The 26,072-nt window shown below is 39.0% G+C and overlaps 1 protein-coding gene across 4 annotated transcripts in view; it reads right to left on the bottom strand.

Annotated features, from left to right (window-relative positions):
- Ranbp21 (exportin-5-like protein Ranbp21) overlaps positions 1–19,242 on the bottom strand; it is a 43,042-nt gene extending 23,800 nt beyond the window's left edge. Inside the window, exons 1-8 of one of the 4 annotated variants that reach the window (XM_076212174.1) lie at positions 19,164–19,242; positions 14,343–14,482; positions 13,776–13,931; positions 11,857–11,928; positions 11,283–11,441; positions 8,420–8,593; positions 813–956; positions 349–501 (exon numbers count right to left, since the gene is read on the bottom strand). In XM_076212174.1, coding sequence (XP_076068289.1) covers positions 349–501; positions 813–956; positions 8,420–8,593; positions 11,283–11,441; positions 11,857–11,928; positions 13,776–13,931; positions 14,343–14,462 — 978 coding nt within the window. In that variant the 5' untranslated portion in view covers positions 14,463–14,482; positions 19,164–19,242. Of the gene's footprint in view, positions 1–348; positions 502–812; positions 957–8,419; positions 8,626–11,282; positions 11,442–11,856; positions 11,929–13,775; positions 13,932–14,342; positions 14,483–18,964; positions 18,987–19,163 lie in introns of those variants that run through there. The other 3 variants (XM_076212176.1, XM_076212177.1, XM_076212178.1) reach the window with 3 other exon arrangements.
- Positions 19,243–26,072: the final 6,830 nt, after the last annotated feature.

The following is a 26,072-nucleotide window of genomic DNA, read 5'->3' as shown; positions in this document are numbered from 1 at the left end:
GAAACATCTCAAGGGAACAAAATTTCACTCCGATTCAGTAGTGATCGTTGCTACAGAGGCCTGGTTGGAGGCCCAACCTTCAGAGTTCTTTTTTCAGGGCTTAGAAAAACTGAAGGACTGTTGTAATAAGTGTGTGACTCTGAGAGGGGAATATGTTGAATAAAATCATAATTAACTGATTTTCCTGTATTTTCTTTTACCCAAAGCCAGGAACTTTTCAGCACCCCCTCATATATAACAATTTTGGATCAAGAAATTCCCAGTGCATGTAAACAACAGATCACAATTGTACAAGAAAGTATATCTGTACTTCGTCATATATTTTGCATGCAGTCATTAGTAAATTACCTGAGTAAGAATCTTCAAAAAGGTGTAATTGTGTTCACTCAGTTCACCCACAACTGCTTTGTCAGCAGCAGAGAAAATAGCTGTCATTGCCTCTTCCACAAACATTATGAGAAGGGGACGTCTTTCCTCAGGTTTGCCTTTCCGACTCACAATCTGTTGAGCAAAAGTGAATACCAATTAGACATATAACTAAGTAACATGTAATCCTACCTCACCAGCCCAGGTCATCTTTTTGTTTTTGTTTTTTCAGCATACCTCATTCTAGAATCTTTGGTATATATCACAATATAAAATTCAAAATAGCATAATCAAATCTGAATGCATGCTGAAACTCAAATAAATAGCAATCATAATAAACATTTACAAAATCAATAACTGTTGTTTAATTTAATGATTACATCCACTTAATAACTCGATGAGTAGTTCTTGAGTGTATGAGATACTATCACCTAGATCTGACTCACCTGAAGAAGACACTCAGCAGCTTCTTTCTTGACAGCATTATCTCTCAGGAGGAAACACAGTGATTGTAGTAGTTTGCCATTATTTGAAAATATGTGCTGGACAGACACCCATTCCGAATATGATGCTAGGGTCATAAGTACAACCTGTAAAAATAAGCAATAAACTTATTACTATTTTGCATTTAAGGGGTCAAAGATCCTATTTACATAAAGTAGTTAATCAAATTATAAAAAAGGGTAGTGAAACATCAAGTTCACACCAGTGAAATACTTTAGAGTAAATAACTATACTGTGGATGTGGAATGGGTGAGGATATTGGGAAAGAGGGAAATATCTGTTGGGGAAGGGAGAAGACAGAAGATAGGGGTGAATGGAGAATGGTTGTGTATAGATGATGCTGTGATGAATGAAAGGAAATGGGTGGGGGATGGAGAGGGGGATTGATTTAATGAAGCAGCCTTGTTGTGGATGTGCTGTGTCTTGCAATACTGCTTCTGACCAAAGGCAGTGGGCGAGATGCAGGGATGACCCATCATCCAGGCGGAGCCAAGATAAGAGGGTGGGAGGGGTGTGAATGGGAGTGGAGTATGTGGGAATGGAATGTTTTTTTTTCTTGTTTTTTTTCTTGTTTTTTTTGCTACTTCCCTTGTAAGGGGGGAAAGCCTTTGGTATATGGTATACCAAAGGTGTAAATGTAAGAACATACATGAATACCAATTCTATTTTCAAACACAATATTTCAGTAACTGAGTGCTTACCAAGTGTCACAACTATGATGACTAAAGAAGTCATATTGATCATTGTGAAAACTATCTGTATACAAAAGGCTTCTCCCTTATAAGGGAAGTAGCCAATTGTGAAAACACTCAATTTTGGAGGGGAAAACAGAGGAATTTTCCATACATTCTTGAAGTTCCAACAAATGATTTGGAGAATTCTAACAGAGGAATGTCTATCCTTTACCATTTTTCTTTTCAACTTACAAGGTAGGTAGCCATGTCAAAGGCATGTACCTACTCCCACCCATTCCACTCCCTCCACCATCCTTTCCTTCCTCTCATCTTAGCTCCTAATGGATGACGGGTCATCCCTGTATCCTGCCCACTGCCCTGGGTCTGAAGCAATGTAGCAAGACACAGTGCATCCACAGCAAGTGGAGGAATGTGAGGACAAAAAACAATAGGCACATATCAAAAGGTAAATTACCATGGTACAATGGGAGCATATCAAAAGGTAAATTACCATGGTACAATGCATGTACTATGTGATACTTTCTTTTGATGGTAAATTACATACTATCTATGAAAAACATCCATAGCTACATAATTTGTATATAATTTTGAAGCAGCTCTCCTCCTCATATAAGCTAGCAAGACTGAATCAGTTCACACTAACAAAATCTACAAAGCAGTCCCAAATTTTTTTTCTATAGAACTCTATATGGTGTAAAAGGACAGTTGCCAGCAACTGTGGGGTTGTGGGTTTCCAGAGAAACTTGTTGTACTAGGTGACTGATGGTCAATCATGAGCAAATCTTTTTACACACCAAGAGTTTTTCATACATACATATACCAAAGGCTTTCCCCCCCCCCTCATCAGGGAGGTAGCCAAAAATACAAAGGCATAAAAACCATTCCCATCCATTCCATCCCTACCACACTCCACTATCCTCCACCCTCTTCCTTTCCTCTTATCTTGGCACCTCCTGGATGATGGGTCATCCCTGCATCTTGTCCACTACCCTGGGTCAGAAGCAGTGTCGCAAGACAAAGCACATCCACAACAAGGCTGCTTCATTAAATCAGCGACCCCCCTCTCTGTCCCCCCATGCATAAAAGGAGAAGATGGGGCGATTTCCCTTCGGGCTGTGTCAAATTTTTCTCACACATACTCCCTCACCCCCCCATTCACCACCCACTCCCCCTCATGCATCACATCATCATCCATATACAACCATCCTCCATTCACCCCTGTCTTCTGTCCTCTCCCATCCTTCCTAAACAGACATTCTCCTCTTCCCCAAAGCCCCTTTTACCCCATCAATCCATCTCATCCTAGGTTGCCCTCTTCATGTTCACTCCCTCCACAGCTGCCTTCCACACCTCTTTTACTAGTCTTTCTTCATTCATTCTTACCATGTGTCTAAACCATCCTAATACTCTTTCATCAACCCTATCTCCCAACTCCCTTTCTACCCCCATTCTCCTCCTCACCTCCTCATTTCTCACTCTATCGACCCTAGTAACCCCTATCATACTTCTCAGACACCTCATCTCAAACACATTCAAACTCCTTCTCTCTTCCTCTCTTATGTTCCATGCTTCTGCCCCATACAGTGCTGTTGGCACAATCACTCCTTCATACAATCTCCTCTTAGCATCCATTTCCAAATGTCTATTTCTCATTGTACTTTTTAATCCACCAAGGCATTTACTTGATTCTCTCAATCTACATTCTACCTACAAAGGATTACAAAGGATTACAAAGGCAAAGCATGCCGACAGGAGACCTTTTGATCCATATCTAGGTCGGATGCAAAAAAAAAAAAAAAAAAAAAAAAAAAAACTATAACAATGTAAATAACAATTAAAATACATAAATAAATGCATTGGTATAGTTGAATAACAAACAAACAGGTAAATAGTAAATGATAATAAATTGACATATAACTAATAATAAATGAAAATCAGACAGACAAATTATAACAAAACAAAAATAAATAATATAACATAAATTATAATAATTACAGCATCTTACTTAGGTATTTATCTAAATGATTCTTAAAGCTTCGAACTGAACTACATTGCACTACCTGTGCAGGAAGTTTATTCCATTCATTAACTACACGGTTGGCAAAGTTGTTTCTACCTACTTCCAAATTGAATCTATTTCCGGACAGTTTGAGACCATTGTTTCTTGTCTGATTCTCATTCAATGTGAAAATTTGGTCACTTTTGATGTTGTCAATTCCCTTTAAAATCTTAAAGACCTGTATCAAGTCACCTCTGAGTCTACGCTTTTTTAGAGAAAACAGATTCATGTGCTTAAGTCGATTTTCGTATGATTTATTTTTGATATTTGGAATCAGTTTTGTGGCTCGCCGTTGTACTTTTTCCAGTCTGTCAATGTCTTTAATGAGATTCGGTGACCATACGGAAACAGCATATTCCAAATGTGGACGAACTAACGATTTATATAGCTTGTTAATGAGTGATGGACTTTTGAAATCCTCCACCTCTACTCCTCCCTTTCCTGCCACATTCGCACCCAAGGATCTAAAACTATACACTTCCTCCAGTCACTCTCCCTTAATGCTCACTTCCAGTCTGCTGCCACTTTCACACCTTGTACACCTCATCACCTTACTTTTACCCACATTTATCTTCAATTTTCTTATTTCACACACTTTCCCAAACTCCGTCACCAACTTCCTCAATCCCTCCTCTGATCCTGCTATAAGTGCAGTGTTGTCCACAAACAACAGGTGGCTCACCTCCCACTTTTCTCCATTTTCTTTAACCATCACCAATCCCTGACCCACCGCCCTTGCATTTACCTCTCGCACCACCCCCATCCATGTATAAGTCGAACAGCCAGGGTGACATAACACATCCCTGACGAAGTCCCACCTTTACCTCGAACAACTCACTCTCTATAGAAGAGATCTGAAAAAAAAAAAAAAAAGCTTCCCACATAGAATGAGTGAAGAAAGACTAGTAAAAGAGGTATGGAAGGCAGATGTGGAGGGAGTGAACATGAGGGGACGTTCTAGGATGAGGTGGATGGATGGGGTGAAGGGGGTTTTGGGGAAGAGGGGAATGTCTGTTGAGGAAAGATGGGAGAGGACAGAAGACAGGGGTGAATGGAGAATGGTTGTATATAGATGATGTTGTGATGCATGAGGTGGAATGGGTGGGGGGATGGGGGGTGAGGTAGTATGTGTGAGTAAAATTTGACACAGCCCGAAGGGATTTCTCCCCATCCTCTCCTTTTATGCATGGGGGAACGGAGAGAGGCGGTCGTCAATTTAATGAAGCGGCCTTGCTGTGGGTGTGCTGTGTCTTGCGACAATACTTCTGACCCAGGGCAGTGGACAAGGTGCAGGGATGACCCATCATCCAGGAGGTGCTAAGATAAGAGGGAGGGTGGAGGGGTGTGGAGTGTATTCAGGGATGGAATGGGTGGGAATGATTTTATGCCTTTTCCTTTTTGGCTACCTCCCTTGTAAGGGGGAAAAAGCCTTAGTATATGTATGTACGTACATAGAGTACTGAACACCTGGAATAATTTAGATAAAGAAACAGTGTGTGCAAACACTATTCAAGATTTTAAGAAAAAACTTGATGCTGAAAGATACAAAGACAGGTCTGCCTTATGAAGAGAGGCTTAGGCACCTTAACTTACACTCTCTGGAAAGACGCAGAGTGCGGGGTGATCTAATAGAGGTCTTCAAGTGGATCAAAGGCTTCAAAAAGGGTGATGCAAACAAGATTATCATATTAAAACAACAGGGTAGGACTTGCAGTAATGGTTTTAAACTGGACAAATCTAGATTTAAGAAGGAAATAGGCAAAAATTGGTTTACTAATAGGGTGGTCGATGAGTGGAACAGACTTAGTAACCAAGTAGTAAGCGCTGAAACTATCAGTTGTTTTAAGAAACAATTAGACAACTTTATGGATGGGGATGACAGGTGGTGATGGATATGGAGCTGCCTAGTGTAGGCCTTATGGTCTCTTGCAGTCTCCTTCATTCTTATGTTCTCTTATGAGCATAGCTCCCTTTCCGTATAATACAACTACGTAAATACAACTAGGTAAGTGCACACACACACATATATAATACAAGAGAGGGATGGATGGGCAGACTGTGCCTATCTAGACCTACAAAAGGCATTTGACAAAGTACCACACAAGAAATTAATAAGAAAATTAGAATTAATAGGTGGCATCGCAGGTAAATTATTAGAATGGATGGAAGACTTCCTGACTGGGAGAAAAATGAGGGTAATAATTAGAGACAAATAATCGAAATGGGAAGAAATGATAAGTGGTGTTCCACAACGGTCGGTGGTGGCTCCAATAATGTTTGCCATATACATAAATGACATGTTATATGAATTTCTTTGCAGATGACGGAATAATATTGAAGAAAGTAAAAAGAGGACTGTAATTCATTACAATCAGACCTGGACAAAATCTGGAAATGGACTCAAAAGAGGGAAGTGAACTTCAATATTAAGAAATGTAGCATAGTAGAGTTTGGAAAAAGTAAAAACAGAATTTCAAAAAATTATAAAATTGGTGAAGAAAAAAAAAGTGCACTCAGAAAGGGACCTTGGAGTAATAATCAGCAGAGACATGACACCGGATAAACATATAAACAAAATAGTCGGAGAAACCTTCAAACTATTAAGGTCAATGAAAGTGGCATTTGATTACTTGGATGAAGAAATGATTAAAAACTATTAGTTACATTGACATTTGGGAATGGATGCGAAGAGGAGACTGTATGAAGGAGTGATTGTGCCAACAGCACTGTATGGGGCAGAAACGTGGAACATAAGAGAAGAAGAGAGAAGGAGTTTGAATGTGTTTGAGATGAGGTGTCTGAGAAGTATGGTGGGGGTTACTAGGCTGGATAGAGTGAGAAATGAGGAGGTGAGGAGGAGAACAGGGGTGAAAAAGGATTTGGGAGATAGGGTTGATGAAAGAATATTAGGATGGTTTGGACACATGGAAAGAATGAGTGAAGAAAGACTAGTAAAAGAGGTATGGAAGGCAGATGTGGAGGGAGTGAACATGAGGGGACGTCCTAGGATGAGGTGGATGGATGGGGTGAAGGGGGCTTTGGGGAAGAGGGGAATGTCTGTTGAGGAAAGAAGGGAGAGGACGGAAGACAGAGGTGAGTGGAGAATGGTTGTATATGGATGATGTTGTGATTGCATGAGGAGGAATGGGCGGGGGTAGTATGTGTGAGTAAATTTTGACGCAGCCCGAAGGGATTTCTCCCCGTCCTCTCCTTATATGCAAGGGGGGGACGGAGAGGGGGGGTCGCCGATTAAATGAAGCGGCCTTGCTGTGGATGTGCTGTGTCTTACGACACTGCTTCTGACCCAGGGCGGTGGGCAGGGTGCAGGGATGACCCGTCATCCAGGAGGTGCTCAGATGAGAGGGAGGGTGGGAGGGGTGTGGAGTGTATTTAGGGATGAAATGGGTGGGAGTGTTTTTATGCCTTTCCCTTTTTGGCTACCTCCCTTGGAAGGGGGAAAAAGCCTTGGTATATGTATGTATGTATGTACATTGATTAGACCAAAACTGGAATATGCAGCAACACTATGGACATCCAGTACTAAAAAGAATACAAGGAAACTAAAAAAAGAATACAGAGAGCAACGACAAAGTTGGCACCAGCTCTTTCCAAATTAACATACAAAGATTATCGAAATTGGAACTACCAACACTGCAGCAGAGAAGAGAAAGAGGTGATCTACTGACTATATTTAGAATCATGAAAGGAATGGAAATCCTTGATAGGAATGATTTCCTAAAAAATGACAATGGAAAAACAAGAGGTTATGAAAAGAAACTCAAAAAGGATAACTATACAGGAGATCGGAAAAAAATAGCTACCCACACAGAGTGCTGGATATCTGGAATAACTTAGATAAAGAAACAGTGTGCGCAAATACTATTCAAGATTTTAAGAAAAAACTTGATGCTGAAAGATACAAAGACGGGTCACCCTTCCTGTGTAATACAACTAGATAAATGAATACATAAAAAAATAATAATAATAATAATAATAATACATACATACATACATATACCAAGGCTTTTTCCCCCTTCCAAGGGAGGTAGCCACAAAAGGAAAGGCATAAAAACACTCCCACCCATTTCATCCCTAAATACACTCCACACCCCTCCCACCCTTCCTCTCATCTGAGCACCTCCTGGATGACGGGTCATCCCTGAACCCTGCCCACCGCCCTGGGTCAGAAGCAGTGTCGCAAGACACAGTACATCCACAGCAAGGCCGCTTCATTTAATCGGCGACCCCCCCTCTCCGTCCCCCTTTGCATATAAGGAGAGAGGACGGGGAGAAATCCCTTCGGGCTGCGTCAAAATTTACTCACACATACTACCCCACCCCCACCCCCCCGCCTATTCCTCCTCATGTCGTCACAACATCATCCATACACAACCATTCTCCACTCACCTCTGTCTTCCGTCCTCTCCCTTCCTTCCTCAACAGACATTCCCCTCTTCCCCAAAGCCCCCTTCACCCCATCCATCCACCTCATCCTAGGACGTCCCCTCATGTTCACTCCCTCCACATCTGCCTTCCATACCTCTTTTACTAGTCTTTCGTCACTCATTCTTTCCATGTGTCCAAACCATCCCAATATTCTTTCATCAACCCTCTCTCCCAAATCCTTTTTCACCCCTGTTCTCCTCCTCACCTCCTCATTTCTCACTCTATCTAGCCTAGTAACCCCCACCATAATAATAATAATAATTTTGAGATTGTGAGTTCTGTAGTGTGGGTTAAAACTTTTGCTCATGACTTTACATATATACATTTACTCTCCTAAAGCACAACATACCTGTACTACTCTACAGTGGGAAGCAGCAGCTGTCTGTTTCTCAGGGTCTGAAGCAGTCTGCTCATACTTGCAGTAGTTCTCTTCTAGAAGCAACAGAAAGAATCCAAACAGGTCGTCCATGTTTGCTGTCAAAGCTTGATATAAATCTCTTCTTCGTTGATTTGACTCTAGGTTCTGTAGGTAAATGGGCCACAACTAATGTAGTCCTACAATCAAATTATAATTTCAATAACAGAATATAACATGACACTTCACGATATTTGTATCTTTTCAATAAGGATCATTCCCAACTACAACACCAAATGAAACATATACCATATTTTTCGGACCATAAGGCGCTTCGTACCATAAGGAGCACCCATAATTTGCTATTCCCCGTCCTTACATAAGGCGCGCCTGACTATAAGGCGCACCTAGTCTCGTCATCGGGTAATCATGCATATGTGAGTGCATTCAAAACTGAACATTTTCGTTGTTGAATGAGAAAAATCGGTTGGGATTTAGCAAAATTACAAAAATTAATGATATATATTTTTATTTTGGTCAGTGAAATCAGACCACCTCCATGGACGGTCTGCCCTGCCAATACCCCTAAAAACAACATAAACACATTACGGGAATTGTGGGGAATAAAACCAACATTAGCAGTTTTATTCCCGGAATTTTCTATTCTCTTAAAAACACAAGATTTATTACAAATGACGGTAAATTCTTAGTTTCGACCATGGGCACAATATAGCAATAGAAAATTAACTATTAATTTTGTAAATCATAATGTATCAACGTAATATGCAATTTTGTGAGCGGAAATAAAAAAAAAACAAAAGGTGCTAAAACAGATTTTGTAAGTAACGAAGTCGTGTAGGACGAATGGTACGCCATGCTTGTTATGATAGATGCCGACATCGAAGAAATGAAAGGATGATAAATTCGCCTAACCTAACCTGTGTTTAATAAATCATTATCTGCAAATTAAATGTTATCTGGCTCGTCCTCGTTGTCGTCGTCATGAGAGACGTTGGCGGGCTTTTCAACCACTCTCTCAGATTGCAGGGTATACAAAGTTCTTGCAGCTTGAAGGAATGCATGTATCTCCACTCCATAACATTCTTTCAAGAAAATGTACCTGGCAAGGTACTGTCGTTAGTACCGAGGCCGTCAATTGACAGACAAGACGGCGTCCCGATCCTATACAAGCGACTTCGTTCATTAGCATATTTGTTTGTAGCAAGGTATTTTTTATTTTCATTTCCGCCCACAAAATTGCACATTATGTTGATACATTTCAATTTACAGAATTAATAATTAATTTTCTATTGTTATATTGTGCCCATGGTCGAAACTAAAAAAATACCCAAATGACTACAGTTGGAGTGGAGCAAGAATAGACTAATGCAAAATGGCTGTCTGTGTTGTGGACGCTATCATGTCATAGCCATGATAGTGTGAATGAATGCGGTGGTATGGACTCGAAAACTGTCTACATTTTCGCAATTCTCTTGTCAAGATACATGCATCTTGTTTATAACTTGGTTGTAACATTTGCTAGGCCTATGCACTGTCGCCATCAGCACGCTAGCTACGAAACGTGTCAAAATAGTACGTCACTGTTCGAGGCATTTTTTTTTTCACTTAAGCCACACATAAGGCGCCCCTCACGATAAGGCGCACCACCCGATTTTGGCCTATTTTAAGGATTTTGCCCGCGCCTTATGGTCCGAAAAATACGGTATATAGATTGACCTATCATTAACGGACGTTAATTAGCTGTGTTTGCGGTGTTTTCGGTGTTTTTGGTACTGTTGTTTAGTGCTGTGCAATCACTATGCCACCCAAAAACCACTCCAAATCAATGGATTATTCACATCAACAGACACCGTTATCCCCCTTTTAGTCTTTTAATGAGAGGTCAATCTGTATACCAATACATATGAAGGGTGGCCAGGTAAAAGCATACACCCATTCCACACCCATACAAAAACCCAATCACTGTCTCTCCCATTTTAGCTCCTCATAGATGAAAGGTCATTCTTGTCCCCCACCACAGTGCTTAGGTCAGAGACAATGCAGCAGGACACAGAGCCTCCATAAGAGGGCCCAAGATAGCTGGTTTACTCTTACTGCTTCACTTCTCCAGAAAAATACTGAACAGGCAAGAAGAAACCCCTTCAAGTCACATCATTTCTTCATCCATTTATACTCTCCATTCATTTGTATCCTTTGTACTCTTCCTTCCTCAACAGACATTCCTCTCAAATCTAATACCCCCTTCACCCATCTACCCATCAAATGAGCACTAAAAAAAAACTTATAACACCAAGGTTAATATACTAGCAAGCAAAATAAGATATTCAATTCCATTAACTACAGTGTACACAATAATTCTATTTCTTCTATCATCTACTGTATACAATGTAATATAGTGTTTGGGAAACCCGAGGTGTGTTGGTTGTGGTTGAAATCAGATATTCATTCCTGCCATTTCTCTTAAATTCTGCTAGGGCAGGAACATTATTGATATAGACTAGGTCTAAACACATACCCCAGATGGGAAATTCTACATAGCAAAAACATAACACATAGTACTACACTACCCTACAATCCTAATAAAAATAGCATCAAAATATTTCTTCTCAGAGGGATCTGTGGACCATTCCATAGGCCAGTTCTGAATACAATGGAATTCTGGGTCTCCTGAAAATGCTCATAACAATAGACTGACAGACTGATCATTATTTCTTAGAGCATATGACAACTGATCACAAACATATAAAGAATATGCAGGGCTACCCTGACATTACCATAATGAATCCATTTTTGTTATTTTGAAGCCAGTGTCTAAAAAACAAGTAAAATATCTAACCTGTAAAATGGCAACATCTTCTGCCATTCTTAGAAATATTAGAAGAACTAATTCTGTCTGACTAGGGCCATGGGCAGCTGCTTGCTGTAGTTCTGTAAGTAATGACGGCCACTGTTGTGGCCACTCCCGTTTGATCATTTCAACAATTAGACGGGATACCTGCAAATACAGACAACCTTTATTTTATCACAGTAAATATCTTGGCATGGACACGTAGACTCGACACATACAAATGGCATTTTCCCCTTTAACTGGAGGGTCACTGAGTCAAAGTGTACACCCACACTATACTCATCCTAAAATCCATTCACTGTTTCTCACATTTTAGCATCTCTGACGAAAAGTCATAGATGATAGGTTATCTCTACTTGGGTTAAGAGACAATGCAACAATACTCTTAACAATTCTTGTTATACACCTTCTCTAAGTTCATGAAAGTCCAAAAATATCGTTTCTACCAAAATCTTCTTGCACATATGTCACCATAAATGCTTGATCTGCACACCCTTCTCAGCTAAACTCACTTCTTACCTAATTACTCCCTTTGTATTTACGCAGAAAAGAATGAAATTACCTTGTCTTTTATATACAACTGCTCTGTTAACAAGTCTTGCATTCCTCTCACTAAAAGGTTCATGGCATTTTCCTGTTGGAAAAACATCTATTATCAGAATAATGAGCTTATATTCTTAACACTAGGAAAACATACAGTATATACTCATAAGCACACTTCATGTATATTAAGACCCCCAATTTTTTCTTGAGAATAAGCTTAATTTTCATATAATTAATGTATAATGTGACCCCAGCTTTTGAACATTACTAGGAGGCCTACTGTATTTGAAAAACAGTGCTGGGCATTATTCTGGAGATATTTTATGGAAAATAAATGGTCTATCTTTTTTTGTAAAAAGATACCCCAAAATGGTCAGAAAAACTACTTAAAACATCTGATACAAATGAATTTGGTATAGTATGATATACAAACAAATATTCAAATACCGTACTTTTCTTTTCATTCATGTGCAATTATCATTAACTGCAGTGCATCTTATCAAAATATTTCAAGAATATATAATGGGGGATTGTAAGAAAAAATAATTCTAGTAAATGTAAAGAATAAATCAAAATACATACATATACCAAAGGCTCTTTTCCCCTAACAAGGAAGGTAGCCACTCCCACCCATTCCATCCCCACATAATCCACACCCATTCACCTTCCTCCCTCCCTTTTATCTTGGCTCTTCCTGGATGACAGATCGCCCACTGCCCTGGGTCAGAAGCAGTGTTGCAAGACACAGCACATCCACAGCAAGGCAGCTTCATTAAATCGGCGACTCCCTCTCTCTGTCCCCTCATGCATATACCAACAACTTTTTTCCCCTTACAAGGGAGGTAGCCAAAATCAAAGGCATAAATCCATCAAATTAAATATAAACAGAGGAAGACAGTATAAGGAACATAACTGAAATTATTATACTGCATAAGTATGTATGTGATAAAAAGGGGTGTCACTGGGAAAGCAATACCTTAACGATGTAAACATGTGCAAAGGTGCAAACAAATTGGAAAAAAGAAAAAATATATATACATACATAGGTATGTATATATACATGGTATACATAGTGAATGAAGTCCTGATATTCACATAGCAACATAAAGGAAGAATATAGGCTACAAGAGGCAAGTTAAAGGTGTTTCCTGGTACTGTTAAGGTTAGCCAAAGGTACCATGAGAATGTAGGCCTACCAGATGAGTTATGGTCACCAAGAACGCACAAGTCTTAACATTTTCATAAACATTACCTGTGTATTGTGTGACTCCCTATTTTTTGAGTAAAAAATTCATCATAAAAACTTGCATTATATACAAGTAAGTATAAACTGTACTTTCTGGTCTTTTGAATAAGTAATTCTAAAAATGAGACCAAGTCAATATACAATTTTTTTTTCAATATTCATTCACAACAACAAAAAATAATGTGGTAAATCACATACCCAACATAGTACAGTGAGTCCTCATTATACAGTACATATGCTTTCATGAAAACCTTACCGCAAATTGAAATTACTGTATACCAAACCCAAGGTTCGACTTATGGCAGACGTACCTTCTCCCTGCTCTTTCCTCTTCAAAATATCTAATTTTACCTCCTAAACACTGGCAGATACCATATCTGTGAATTTTTCTTACCGTAAATAGAATCAAGGGTAGTAATTACCAAATAACATAACTGTGAATTTATCAGATAAAGAATTACCATATAAGGAGGACTCACTGTATAAGTCAATGATTGGATTCAACTTCTAATTACAGCACCCAGTGCAACTCAGGGTTTCAAGATTTAATTAGACATATAGTTAATCAACATCTTATCATGCTTTGCTCAATATTTTTGCATGCAGATTCTTCTGGACCTAAACAAGTTAGCTCTTCTGCCACATTTGCAGCCATAACATAATCATTTACTGAAACCACTTGGACATCTCACCTTAATGTACAATTTGTGCTCTTGATTAAGACCATTCCACTTATACTTAATGGAATGCTCTAAAAGTTGTAGTCCCAAATGCCTCATGGGAGAAGGATTGTCTTTGCTTGTCATATAAAATCCACAAGGGATCATTAAGGCAGACTCTTCCTTCACCTGTGTATTGAGAACAATGAGATCATCATATTAATACTACTACAGACAAAAAATATACTAAAGATCTGATCTCATTTTTTTATTTCTAATTAAATTCAAAAGTAAAAAACATGAGGATGCTAGATTATAGATCTCCTCATGGAAGATGGAGTGTTGAAAAGTTTTGAAGATAAGTGGTAGAGATGACAAATTCTCACCAATTCTGAAAACCATCTTGTAGGACCACCACTTGCAAGTATCCGTTGTTGATTTATTGTATCAGATTGAGATCTTTCAAGTGTTACTCTACAAAACAACTAAAAAAAAAACACAGTATATCACAATTCTATTCAGGACTTGATTACTGCAGTATCTTAATTTTTTTTCTTTTTTTTCTTATCATATACCCTTCTGCTGTCAATAACTACTCACACTCTCTAACATGTTATATGCTTGAAGTCGTGCAGCATGCGGAACAGATGGGTCCAGTGTTGTGTTCACCACAGTGCCCAGCTGCTGGGCCATTGCAGCCACTTCCTCAGTCACCTCCATTGTACTGCTCACACAATAGCCTGCAAAAGGAATGTAAATGTTTTAATTGATGCTTGAAATTAAGTTTAAGTACAGGCATATGTATGTTTTGTTTTAGACACACTCTAAGATCTTGATTCAGGAGAAAATGGGTTTTGTATATTAAGGATCCAATTAATCAAAACCCTTGTCCGGGATTCACCGTTCTAATTTCTCACATTTATAAATATAGGTGCAATCTATATAACACCTAAAATCAACTACCATGGCAAAACTTATCCTATACAGACCAAAGGCATGGCAAATTATCATTAAATATTCATAAAACACCTTGCAGGTTATTTTGTTTAGAAAATATTTTTTTGTATTTACCCCTTAACCCCATGCCCCAATGTCGGGTTGGCACACTGGGATATCAGGGTTTTGGATGGGAGAAGCAAGTAAAACAAGTGATTTTCAGTACAAATGAAGGAAGGAATTTTTTAAATCAGTAAGAAAATAATCAGCAATTATGTTTTTTGTCCTACACGAACCTAACCTTACTTAACACTGGGTGCACAGTATCTGGTTGGACTTTGGCCCTCTACTCCCTAGTAGGGTGCACGTTATCAATCAACCAATCCCCACCCCCAGAAGACAGGTGGGAAGGGGGTAAAAGCCCTCTTGACACACTAGTGGAATGCACATTACTTCACCAGACATCCCAGTGTGGTGCATATTACCTATATAGGGGTTTTGCTGGTAAAATTTTAGAAGTAGACACCTATGCGATATAGCAATAGGAAATTAAATAATAATTTTATAAATTATAATACATCAATGTAATATACATTATTCTTGGTGGAAATTAATAATAGAAAAGGTTGCTAAAAGCTATAAACAAACATAGCCACTCTGGTTGCTTGAGGCGCCCACCTTTGTTTTGGTACAGGTGGAGGCCGAAGAAATTAAAGTATGATAAATTCGTCTATTCTAACCTAACCAAACCTGCATTTAAGTAATGTGGTACCTGTAATTCTAGAGGTCATCAGGGTTGCTGTCGATGTCTCTGACCTTTGAACCTATCAAACCAAAGATGGCATCTAATGGAGTCAAAGTGACTTCATTTGCTTCTGTATAGTTTCCTATGTTAATTTCTGCCGCATAGGTGTGCACTTCTATAAAAAAATACAGTTTTGCTCCCCAAACTCCCCAGTCAGGTGAGTATTGCTTTGTTGAGGGGGCTTTGACCCAAGAACATTTTGCTTAGCCGGGGGTGTTTGGCCCCCTACCCTAGACTCCCAGTGGGGAGCATGTTACATATACCATAGGCTTTTTCCCCCTTTTTCCCCTCTTCTCTTGGCACCTCCTGGATGACGGGTCATCCCTGCATCTTGTCCACTGCCCTGGGTCAGAGGCAGTGTCGCAAGACACAGCACATCCACAGCAAGGCCGCTTCATTAAATCGACGACCCCCCCTTCCCCCCCCTCTCCGTCCCCTCATGCAGAAAAGGAGAAGACAGGGAGCATGTTGCTTAACCCAATTCCAACTAGTGAAGTGAAGGTTACCTATTATAGAGAGAAACTAAACATGACACTTTACTCTTTTAATGAAAACACTGCACACTTCAGCACTTGCTTTTTCTGGAAGCTCTTGAATGAAGATGCTGTGCAAAGATGACCTTCCTGTAAAGAAGAGGTTCTTCTTGAACCCAGGAAACTAATTTGATGCATTACTGGAAATTTCAATTTGGTTTATGTGAAAGTAAAAATATGAATGACTGAAATGGAATAACAATCACAAAGGAGTAGGAGCATGCCAAGTAGGTCAGATGTAATTTTGGTCCTTAACTATTCAAATGCAACTGGTTTATACTTCCCCACGTGCCAAAGTCACGTGACTTTTTATTGCCCATGTATAGTGGAAGTTGTGGGTGGATCAGTTGTGTGTAAACACATACAAAATTCACTCCAAATTTGGTACCCAAATATGAAAATATATATTATTTATCTGCTTTGACATAGTGAGAACCTCATGGGACTTTGAATATTTTCAGTGGCACATGAAAGAAACCCGCAAATTTCAAAAACTAATAATTTGAGACGATTATGATTGCGTGCTAAGATGAAATTTTTTTGCAAGATGTAACTAAGGGTATTACTCCAGAAGTGCAAATCTATGCAATATATCAATAAAAAATTACATATCAATCTTATAAATTAAAATACAACAATGTAATTTATGTTTTTTGTGGCAGAAATTAGTAAGAAAAAATTTACTAAAAGCAATACTCTAGCTACAACTTCGACATCGATGAGCTTCGAGATGCCATGTAACATGTTTATTTTTGTTTATTGTTAAGGACAAACAAACAGAAATCTAATAATTTGGTCTAGTCAAATCTGATAACCTCTAGGGATGCTTAATGCATATTCCATTGTTTAGACTGAACCAATTTATTAGATTTCCAGTGGTTCATCTTCAACAATAAACAAAAACAAACAAGACATCTCAAAGCTTGCTAACGTCAGAGTTGTAGGTAGTGTACCACTTTTAACAACTTTTTTTTTGTTATTGGTTTCCACCACTAAACGCATGTTATGTTCATGCACTATAATTTACAAAATTAATATTTACTTTTCTACTGATATATGGCTTAGTGTGTACCTAAATACGACATGTGCAAGAGATAAAAGTCATTCAAGTTCCAAGAAGTTTACTTCATACTAACCAATTTATATCATTTCACAATAAATGGCCCAGTTTACTATTCTTGCAGACCCTACAATTAGTATAATTATAGTATAATTATTGGGAGAGACTTACTATGACATACTACATAATTCCTCACCAGTATTTTTACACAACACACAAGTATAGATAATAGAGCACCAGATATAATACATTTCAGATCAAAAACATATGATTGAAACCTAGAGGTCCACAAATCAAACAAACCCATTAATTTTCATGGACTGCCAGCTAGCTAGGTCAACATGAAAATAAAATTCCTGATATTTGAGCTGAAGTAGTTCTCATGGGATGCAAAAAGTTGCTACGAGTATAATGCCATTTGAATTATCCATCTAGCTGTCCTAGTTCTCGAGATATTGCATTTTGAATGGAATTAAATCGGGCCTATTTTTTCCCTGAAAATCGGGCCGAAACGTGCGGTCTGACTAATCGCCGATCAAACGTAAACAATGACGGTTTTTACTGACAGGCACAATTTTATATAAAAATTTAATATATGGTTGCATTATTTGACCTATTCTATAAGATGTGTGATTTCCATGTAATTTGATCATAGAATTACGTTTCTATCCTTTGCAAAATTACCCACCACAGCTACGAATACCGTCAAATTACATGAAAATCACACATTTTAAAGAAAATAGTTTGAATAATTCAACTATATGCAAGTTATTACACTAATAGCACAATAGTAAAAAAATTAATAGTGTAGTTTGATCCATACCACCAGTGATCATAGCGGGCAGGACGAATCGTAGCTGTGGTCCGTAATATTACGGAGGATAAAAACGTAACTTCTCTTTGATCAAATTACATGAAAATCACACATTTTAAAGAAAATAGTTCAAATAATTCAACTATAAGTCTATTACACTAATAACATAATAGTAAGAAACTTAATAGAGTGAAGTTTGATAAGATGGCGGGATGGATGTTGATGTTATCCGATAATCCGACCCGATAGAATAAAAAACTAATTAGTACCACCGATTTCTCAGCTCTACCGTATCACGCTGCCTTTATTTTGGTATAAGAATAATCCGCGAGACTTGTAGTTTTCGTTATTTTTGGTTAGTTGCCCGCACTCTGAATTTATTTAGCTCATTTTTTACGCTGAAACATAAACCAATTTTCGATTTACTGCTGAATGCAAGCCGCCATGTTTATCTTATGTTTTTATGTACTGACATGTAACTGATGATGTAATTGTTTGAAATTTACTACGATCGTAGTAAATACACTCGTATAACATTTGTATGAATGAAATATCCGGCGGTATGTAAATTTGGCCGTTTGCATGGCGTGCGCATAAAATGACGCGCTGTTGGGCTCCTCATCGACGGTGGCGCCTCTGGTGGTGTTTGACCTACCTATGCCAGCTTCCCAGTAATGTAAATGTGAAACTGTCATTTATTCATATTATTAATTATAGGAAATAAAGAATATGACCCCTACAAAAATTCATCTATAGAATATTCAATTGTATACCTACACATACAATTCTAAATGATATTCAAATAACATATGAAGACCATTGAGGAATAATCAATGGCTATCTTATGCACTGTACGTTTTCAACGTAAATAACAAAGTTACAAAGTAACAGTCATGCATCCCCAATACCGGCACAACATAGAGGATGAGGATGTGATGTCAGAGCATCTTTGTTGTTTTAGTAATATTTGCCTTGGCAGTGTGATTACAGTGTTGTATAATATTGCTCTGAACGGCCACACTTCATTTTTGATTTAATAAATGAAAACAAATTCTTTGAGCAATGTATACATACAGTGACAGACATCAATGTTACAAATGTAGACAATCCACAACTGTAGACAAGTCCAGACGTGAGGGGACCGAAGATAATCTACTAGTCCGTGGTAGCATCAATATTAACCATATTACGTTTCAGTCCTAATTGTTTATTGGCAATTAAACATGTAAGATTTATGGTAAAATAGTGAAATGTATGTACAAAACACACGTACTTGCCCTATATTATATCCCTGACGTCTTTCACCTGTTTGGAATTATTTGTTTACGTTGAAAGGAACACTTTATATCTATGTTTGGATCAAACATGAAGCAATAATAATAATGATAAATACTGTGTAGATTTTAATATGAAAAAATATCATTATATAAGCTTTAAGAAAAAAAAATAATTTCCTGGTGCTTAAGAAAAAACTACCAAAGTTGCTCACAAGATTTGTGCATTCGTTTTTTAAAGACTCGAAACTGCGTTATGTGACTATTTCTCAATTATATATCCTTCATCTTCAAACAATTCTGTATAAAATTAGATGGACAAATAATTTTGTGAATTAGACAACTGACAATATCTGTGCATTCCGTTTTGTGTGGGTGAAAACATGTTGTTTAAACCGTTCGATTTATAGAGGCCTCCATGTGCCTGATAAAAAACAGCACAGCAATAAAATGTTATCGTGTCCTTTGTTTTGCGTTCGAGATTTTTAGCATAACAAATTACTTCTCGCTGTCTGTTTTGCTTAGTTGAATTAAAGGAGTCCTTTGCTGCGTCTGTCCAAGTGAGACACTTTGAAGATGGATCCTGTTTAAAGAGGCTGAGTTAAGGCATAGGCTACGGTTGCAAAGTCAGGAATCATGGGCCGAAAGAAATTGATCATGCCCATGAAAAGGCGCAAAGCCTGTGAACTCTGGGGCAAAGGGAAGTCTAAAATGGCCGTTGCACGGTCTTCAGGCGGCTTAATCTCTTTTGAGCTAATCTCGTAACCAAGAAAAGTAAGTTCTGACTTGAAGAATTCACATTAAGCAAAAATCTGAATTCATCCTTAGCTGCCTTGAGCTTCTCACCTGTCAATGGTCTCATCTTACGTGAAACAGGAGAGGAATCACTGAGTTCAACAATGAGATTCTTTCTAACATTTGTAATTACTTTCAAATCACAAAATGTAATATTACTGTTTATCGCCCTAGTTCAAATGGCTTAGTTGAACGCCAGAATAGAAAAATTCTCAATGTTCCTTGACATCTTGCTTCTGAGCTTCACCCTTCTTGAAATGAACATGTTCCCATGGTTCAGGCTTGCATTAACAGTTCCATCAACAGGTTAATATCGGAATCACCTCATTTTGTCCTCTTTGGCTCGGACAAAAGACTCACATATGATCTTGTTTCAGAGTTACCTCGCATTTACAATTTCAATGATTATGTCAGGGACAAAGTAACATTTTTCAATAATATTTTTAAGATAATCCATAATACTCTTCATCTGACTAAGGACGAAATGGTCCATCTGCATAATAAATCAGCCAGAGCTTGTATCTTTGAACTTGGAGACATTGTTTACCCTCAACTACACCCTCACCCGGAAGCTCTCCCCTGAATTCTCTGGACCCTATCGTATAATTGGACATGAGTCAATTAACAAAGTCAGAACACTCGGGTTACACGATCTTACAGAGACCGTATTGCATAAAGATCGCATCAAAAGAATTTCCCGTGGCCTCCACATGTCAAAATTTGTATAATACTTCTTATCTTCCTTGAGCATTAACCTCAATGTGGTCAGTGAGTAGTAGCTGAGCCGAGCATCTGTTGCAAGACAATTGAAGGAAATATTCTATCCCTTAGATGACCAGCGTGCACACATGCACACGCACATATTAGCTACAAGATGTCAGGTCCGACTTCTCCAGAGAACTCTCGCGGGACCGCCTATTGTGTCTGACCTCAGCGCGAAAGGACACCTGCATCTGAAATTGTTAACTGTAAGTCATCATATGACCAATGTAATTCTTAATGTATGTTCCGTGCTTGTATTTAACCTATGCACAAATACTGAGTGTCCATACTCAGTTCATGTATTGTACATTGTAGAAGTAGAGTAGGCAGTAGATAGTAGAGAATGAATTGTATATAGCTCTTTGATTTGGTAACAGCCACCACATGTATGTAAATATCACAATTGGCAACCGCCAGAGTCTTCCTCGTGGAATGTTCCGAGATGTAGATAAGTTACACATATTAATCCCAGCCTCCAACCCTAAGTCTCCTGCCCACCCCTCCAAAGCCACGACATCACGAAATAAATATCCGTAGTCTCCCGGTGGCAGAAACCCTCTTTTATACACAAATATCTTTTCATTTTCATACAGACATCTCTTCCCCTCCTACAACTACCGATCCCACGCGAGTGGTTGGTCTGTCCCAAGGTGACCATATTGACCTTGGTCTGTCCTAACTAGTCGACAGTCTAGACGGAGAGATTAACGACCAAAAAACACCGCTTCGTTTGTCTTAACGTCTCCAAATTCAAGGCAGACCACAAAACAAATCTACAATTAGTTTATAACATTACTGACATCCGGAGTGATTATAAAATTACTAACATCCGGAGTGATCTTTCGGTAACATTTCCTACTGGACTGTACAGAGATCTTACGTCACAAAATCCTTATCTCCCTCGCCAGCTGATGCTCCACCACTGATATCTCACTCCATATCTCTCATTGCCTTTGTTATTTCCCAAGCCTCACATCCGTAGATATATGTTTAAATGATACTGTGATGCAAGGAAGGGAGGGGGTTGGGGTTAGGTAGTGGTTATGTATGAATGATACTTTGACGCAGCCCGAAAGGTTTTCTCTCCGTTTTTTTTGTTTTTTTTTTTCTGTATGAGGGAACGGAGTGGGGTGGGGTCGGGGGTGTCGCCGATAAAGTGAAGCGACCTTGCTGTGGATGAACTGAGTCTTGCTACATTGCTTCTGACCCAAAGCAGTGGGCGGAATACAGGGATGACCCGTCATCCATGATGATAGACATCCGTAGATCATAGCCAAGAATTTATATTGATTGTAAACAATTCCTTTTCAGATATAAAGAAGTGCGAATGTTCTTCCATGGCTTTCCAGCCCCTCTGCACAACGGCGGACATCAGAAGTGCGGTAGATCAATGTCGCATATATATGCTAGCACCTCATCAGTATGATCGAATTGATTAAACTGATTTCAGACTTGATTCACAACTACATCCTTTCAAAAAGACAAAAAAGTCACCTGCATTTCTCACCATACATACACACCAGTGACGGATCCGGGATATATATTTTTCGGGGGTGCTAACCTAAATTTTGTAAATGTAGATAACGCTTTGGAGGGGGCTACCCTGATTTTTGTAAACATAGATGACGCTTTTAAAGAGATGTACTTTGTATCACGAATACGATAATTTTGAATATAAATTGAAGTATATGTTCTCACTTTAGTTTCTTTCAAAATACTTGGCAAAAATAATACTTAATATTACATTTTTAAATATTTACCCTCAATAATGTGTTGAATATACTTCCAATTATTCTCACTGAAGTGTTTTATTAAATGCTGGGAAAAAATCCGCCACTGTATTACTGCTTTCTGCCACGTACCTGTGTACACGAGGTAGGTCTCTCGACCTCTGGAATGACGTTTAGAAAGAATAATGGGGGGGGGAACTTCAGCCTTCTCAGCCCCCCACCCCTGCATCCGCCACTGATACACAAGATAAGCCACCGTGGTGAGGTACAGATGCAGGCTGCACCGTCCCTCAGGGGAAATCGACAATGGAGATCCATCTCAGCTGCGTCAGTTGTGGACGCAATAACTTCAAACATTGAGGACCTCTTTTGGTGTTCTTATATAATTTAGATATTTTCAGACCAATTGTGATATGTCTTCTTATCTAATTTTCATTATTTTAAGTTAGTTTTAGAATCTGGTTTAAATAATTATACTCTTCAAGCTCTTCAAGGTTCTCAACATCGATAATAAGTAAGTTAATATTGGCAAAGAATCAATATACATGCAGTGCAGATAATGACAAGAACACATAGTTTAGAATAACAATTACAATTGCCGAGGATAACACAAAAAAGCATGTAAGCTTATTTCCATTGTGGTCCTCATTTGACTGATTTTCTACACTAAGTTACACAGACAACATACATACGGGGTTAAGGGGACCAGAGACAGTCATGAGTAATACGAATCAGTACACATATAACACATAAACATTATTATAGCTTTGTTGATACTACTAAAATGTTCGTAACACGTAGGATATTGAGGCCAAAACTTAAGCACCATCACAATAAGGAACATTGCATTATGCATCAGGAATAACAAAATATTACTAAATGGTACCAAAACAGTATGAGTGAGTACCAGAACAGTGTAGTACCATTTGTGATACACTATATTATTCTACTGCTGTAGCAGCAAGTGTGGGACAATAAAGGGGGTTGGGGGTCCATCTCAGTAAATATCAAGTACTACGGGATGGAAGATAGCAGGCCATCAACAATATCAACATGTTGCTATAGTGAATGCTACATGTCAGCTTGGGTCTCCTACTAATAAATTCCAAAATTTACCTGTACCTTAGGATGGAGTAGGCATTTACACATTAGTCTGAGCACCAGGAAGTAGTACATTATAACCTGAAGCACCTGAAGTAGGGTACAGGGGACCAATACTCGTGTGAGTAGAACAACAAGGAGATCGAGGGGAAGATCCAATTACATTGTTGCCTGGTACCCTGATTCACCAGGCTTGTATTATGATCAGATCATAACTGTTCTCGGACCGTACCTGAGACATATACCATACTGACAAGCAAAGCAAAGGTGGAAACCAGTTTCGAACATCAAACATTGTTATACTAAGCTAAACCTCTGATGGACAAAAGGGGAGGTCAGAGCAGTTGTGAGTGAACGCAGATTTGGATGGTATTACTCACGGAGTCTGGTACCCCTCACTTGGCTAGTAGTACATAAAATCAAGGCTGTTCTCGGTCCATAGCTGAGACATATAGTTACAGTAATCCTTGACTTTTTTCTTGAAAGTAACCTTGCTATCTGACTGCTTAAAAGACTTAGGTAGTGAATTCCACATAGTTGAATACCTGTGAAGTGAAAGCTGTTTTTGGTGAATGGACCTGCATGAGTTACAATAAAGGACCCTTGACTGTTCCGGGTTCAGTCCTCAGCAGATAACGTAAAATTACAGCTCTAATATGAAGGAGCAGAGTTATGAACGACATTGTAAACATGATTTAGTTTTAGCTGCTGGACACGAAATTTTACAGGTAACATTCCTACCTTGCTAAATTCTTCTATACCAATGTGACTACGATGAGGTAACTTTAGCATGAATCTAATGATCATATTTTGTGTAATCTAAAGTTGAACATGATTAATTTGGATTTACTTTTATTGTCTTCAAACCGAAAATGACACTTTATTTTATAAAATCGCGAAATATATCATACAAGTCTTCTGTTATTTCTTAAATGAAAATACTGTCTCTCGCAAATATCAAGTAATTCAGTCTTAAGGTCCTAGAAATATTCACATACCTTGGGTGTGTAGTGCAGAACAGTGGTGGGTCATGTCAGGCAATACATACATACATACATACATACATACATACATACATACATACATACATACATACATACATACATACATACATACATACATACATACATACATACATACATACATATACCAAGGCTTTTTCCCTCTTACAAGGGAGGTAGCCAAAAAAGGAAAAGGCATAAAATCATTCCCACCCATTCCATCCCTGAATGCACTCCACACCCCTCCACCCTCCCTCTTATCTTAGCACCTCCTGGATGACGGGTCATCCCTGCACCTTGTCCACTGCCCTGGGTCAGAAGCAGTGTCGCAAGACACAGCACATCCACAGCAAGGCCGCTTCATTAAATCGGCGACCCCCCCCCCTCTCCGTCCCCCATGCATAAAAGGAGAAGACGGGGAGAAATCCCTTCGGGCTGCGTCAAATTTTGCTCACACATACTACCTCACCCCACATCCCCCCGCCCATTCCACCTCATGCATCACAACATCATCCATATACAACCATTCTCCATTCACCCCTGTCTTCTGTCCTCTCCCGTCCTTCCTCAAAAGACATTCCCCTCATCCCCAAAGCCCCCTTCACCCCATCCATCCACCTCATCCTAGGACGTCCCCTCATGTTCACTCCCTCCACATCTGCCTTCCATATCTCTTTTACTAGTCTTTCTTCACTCATTCTTTCCATGTGTCCAAACCATCCTAATACTCTTTCATCAACCCTATCTACCAACTCCCTTTCCACCTCCGTTCTTCGCCTCACCTCCTCATTTCTCACTCTATCTAGCCTAGTAACCCCCATCATACTTCTCAGACACCTCATCTCAAACACGTTCAAATTCCTTCTCTCTTCCTCTCTTATGTTCCATGTTTCTGCCCCATACAGTGCTGTTGGCACAATCACTCCTTCATACAGTCTCCTCTTAGCATCCATTCTCAAATGTCTATTCCTCATTACGCTCTTCAATCCACCAAGGCATTTACTCGCCTCTCTCAATCTACATTCCACCTCCACCTTCCCTCCACCTTTTCCTGCCACATTTGCACCCAAGTATCTAAAACTACCCACTTCCTCCAGTCGCTCTCCCTTAATGCTCACTTCCAGTCTGCTGCCACTTTCACCCCTTGTACATCTCATCATTTTACTTTTACCCACATTTATCTTTAGCTTTCTTCTATCACATACTCTCCCAAACTCTGTCACCAACTTCCTCAATTCCTCCTCCGATCTTGCCACAAGCGCAGTGTCGTCAGCAAACAACAGCTGGCTCACCTCCCACTTTTCTCCATTTTCTTTAACCATCTCCAATCCCTGACCCACTACCCTTGCATTTACCTCTCGTACTACCCCATCCATGTATAAGTTGAACAGCCAGGGCGACATAACGCATCCCTGACGAAGTCCCACCTTTACCTCGAACCACTCACTCTCTCCATTTCTAATCCTGACACAAGCTCTACTACTCTCATAAAAACTCTTGACAGCTCCTAGAAGCTTTC

Source organism: Oratosquilla oratoria, chromosome 29 (assembly GCF_046742065.1).
Source record: "Oratosquilla oratoria isolate Oo_2021 chromosome 29, ASM4674206v1, whole genome shotgun sequence".
NCBI classification, from domain to species: Eukaryota; Metazoa; Arthropoda; class Malacostraca; order Stomatopoda; family Squillidae; genus Oratosquilla; species Oratosquilla oratoria.
This window is presented reverse-complemented; position numbering and strand designations above follow the sequence as displayed.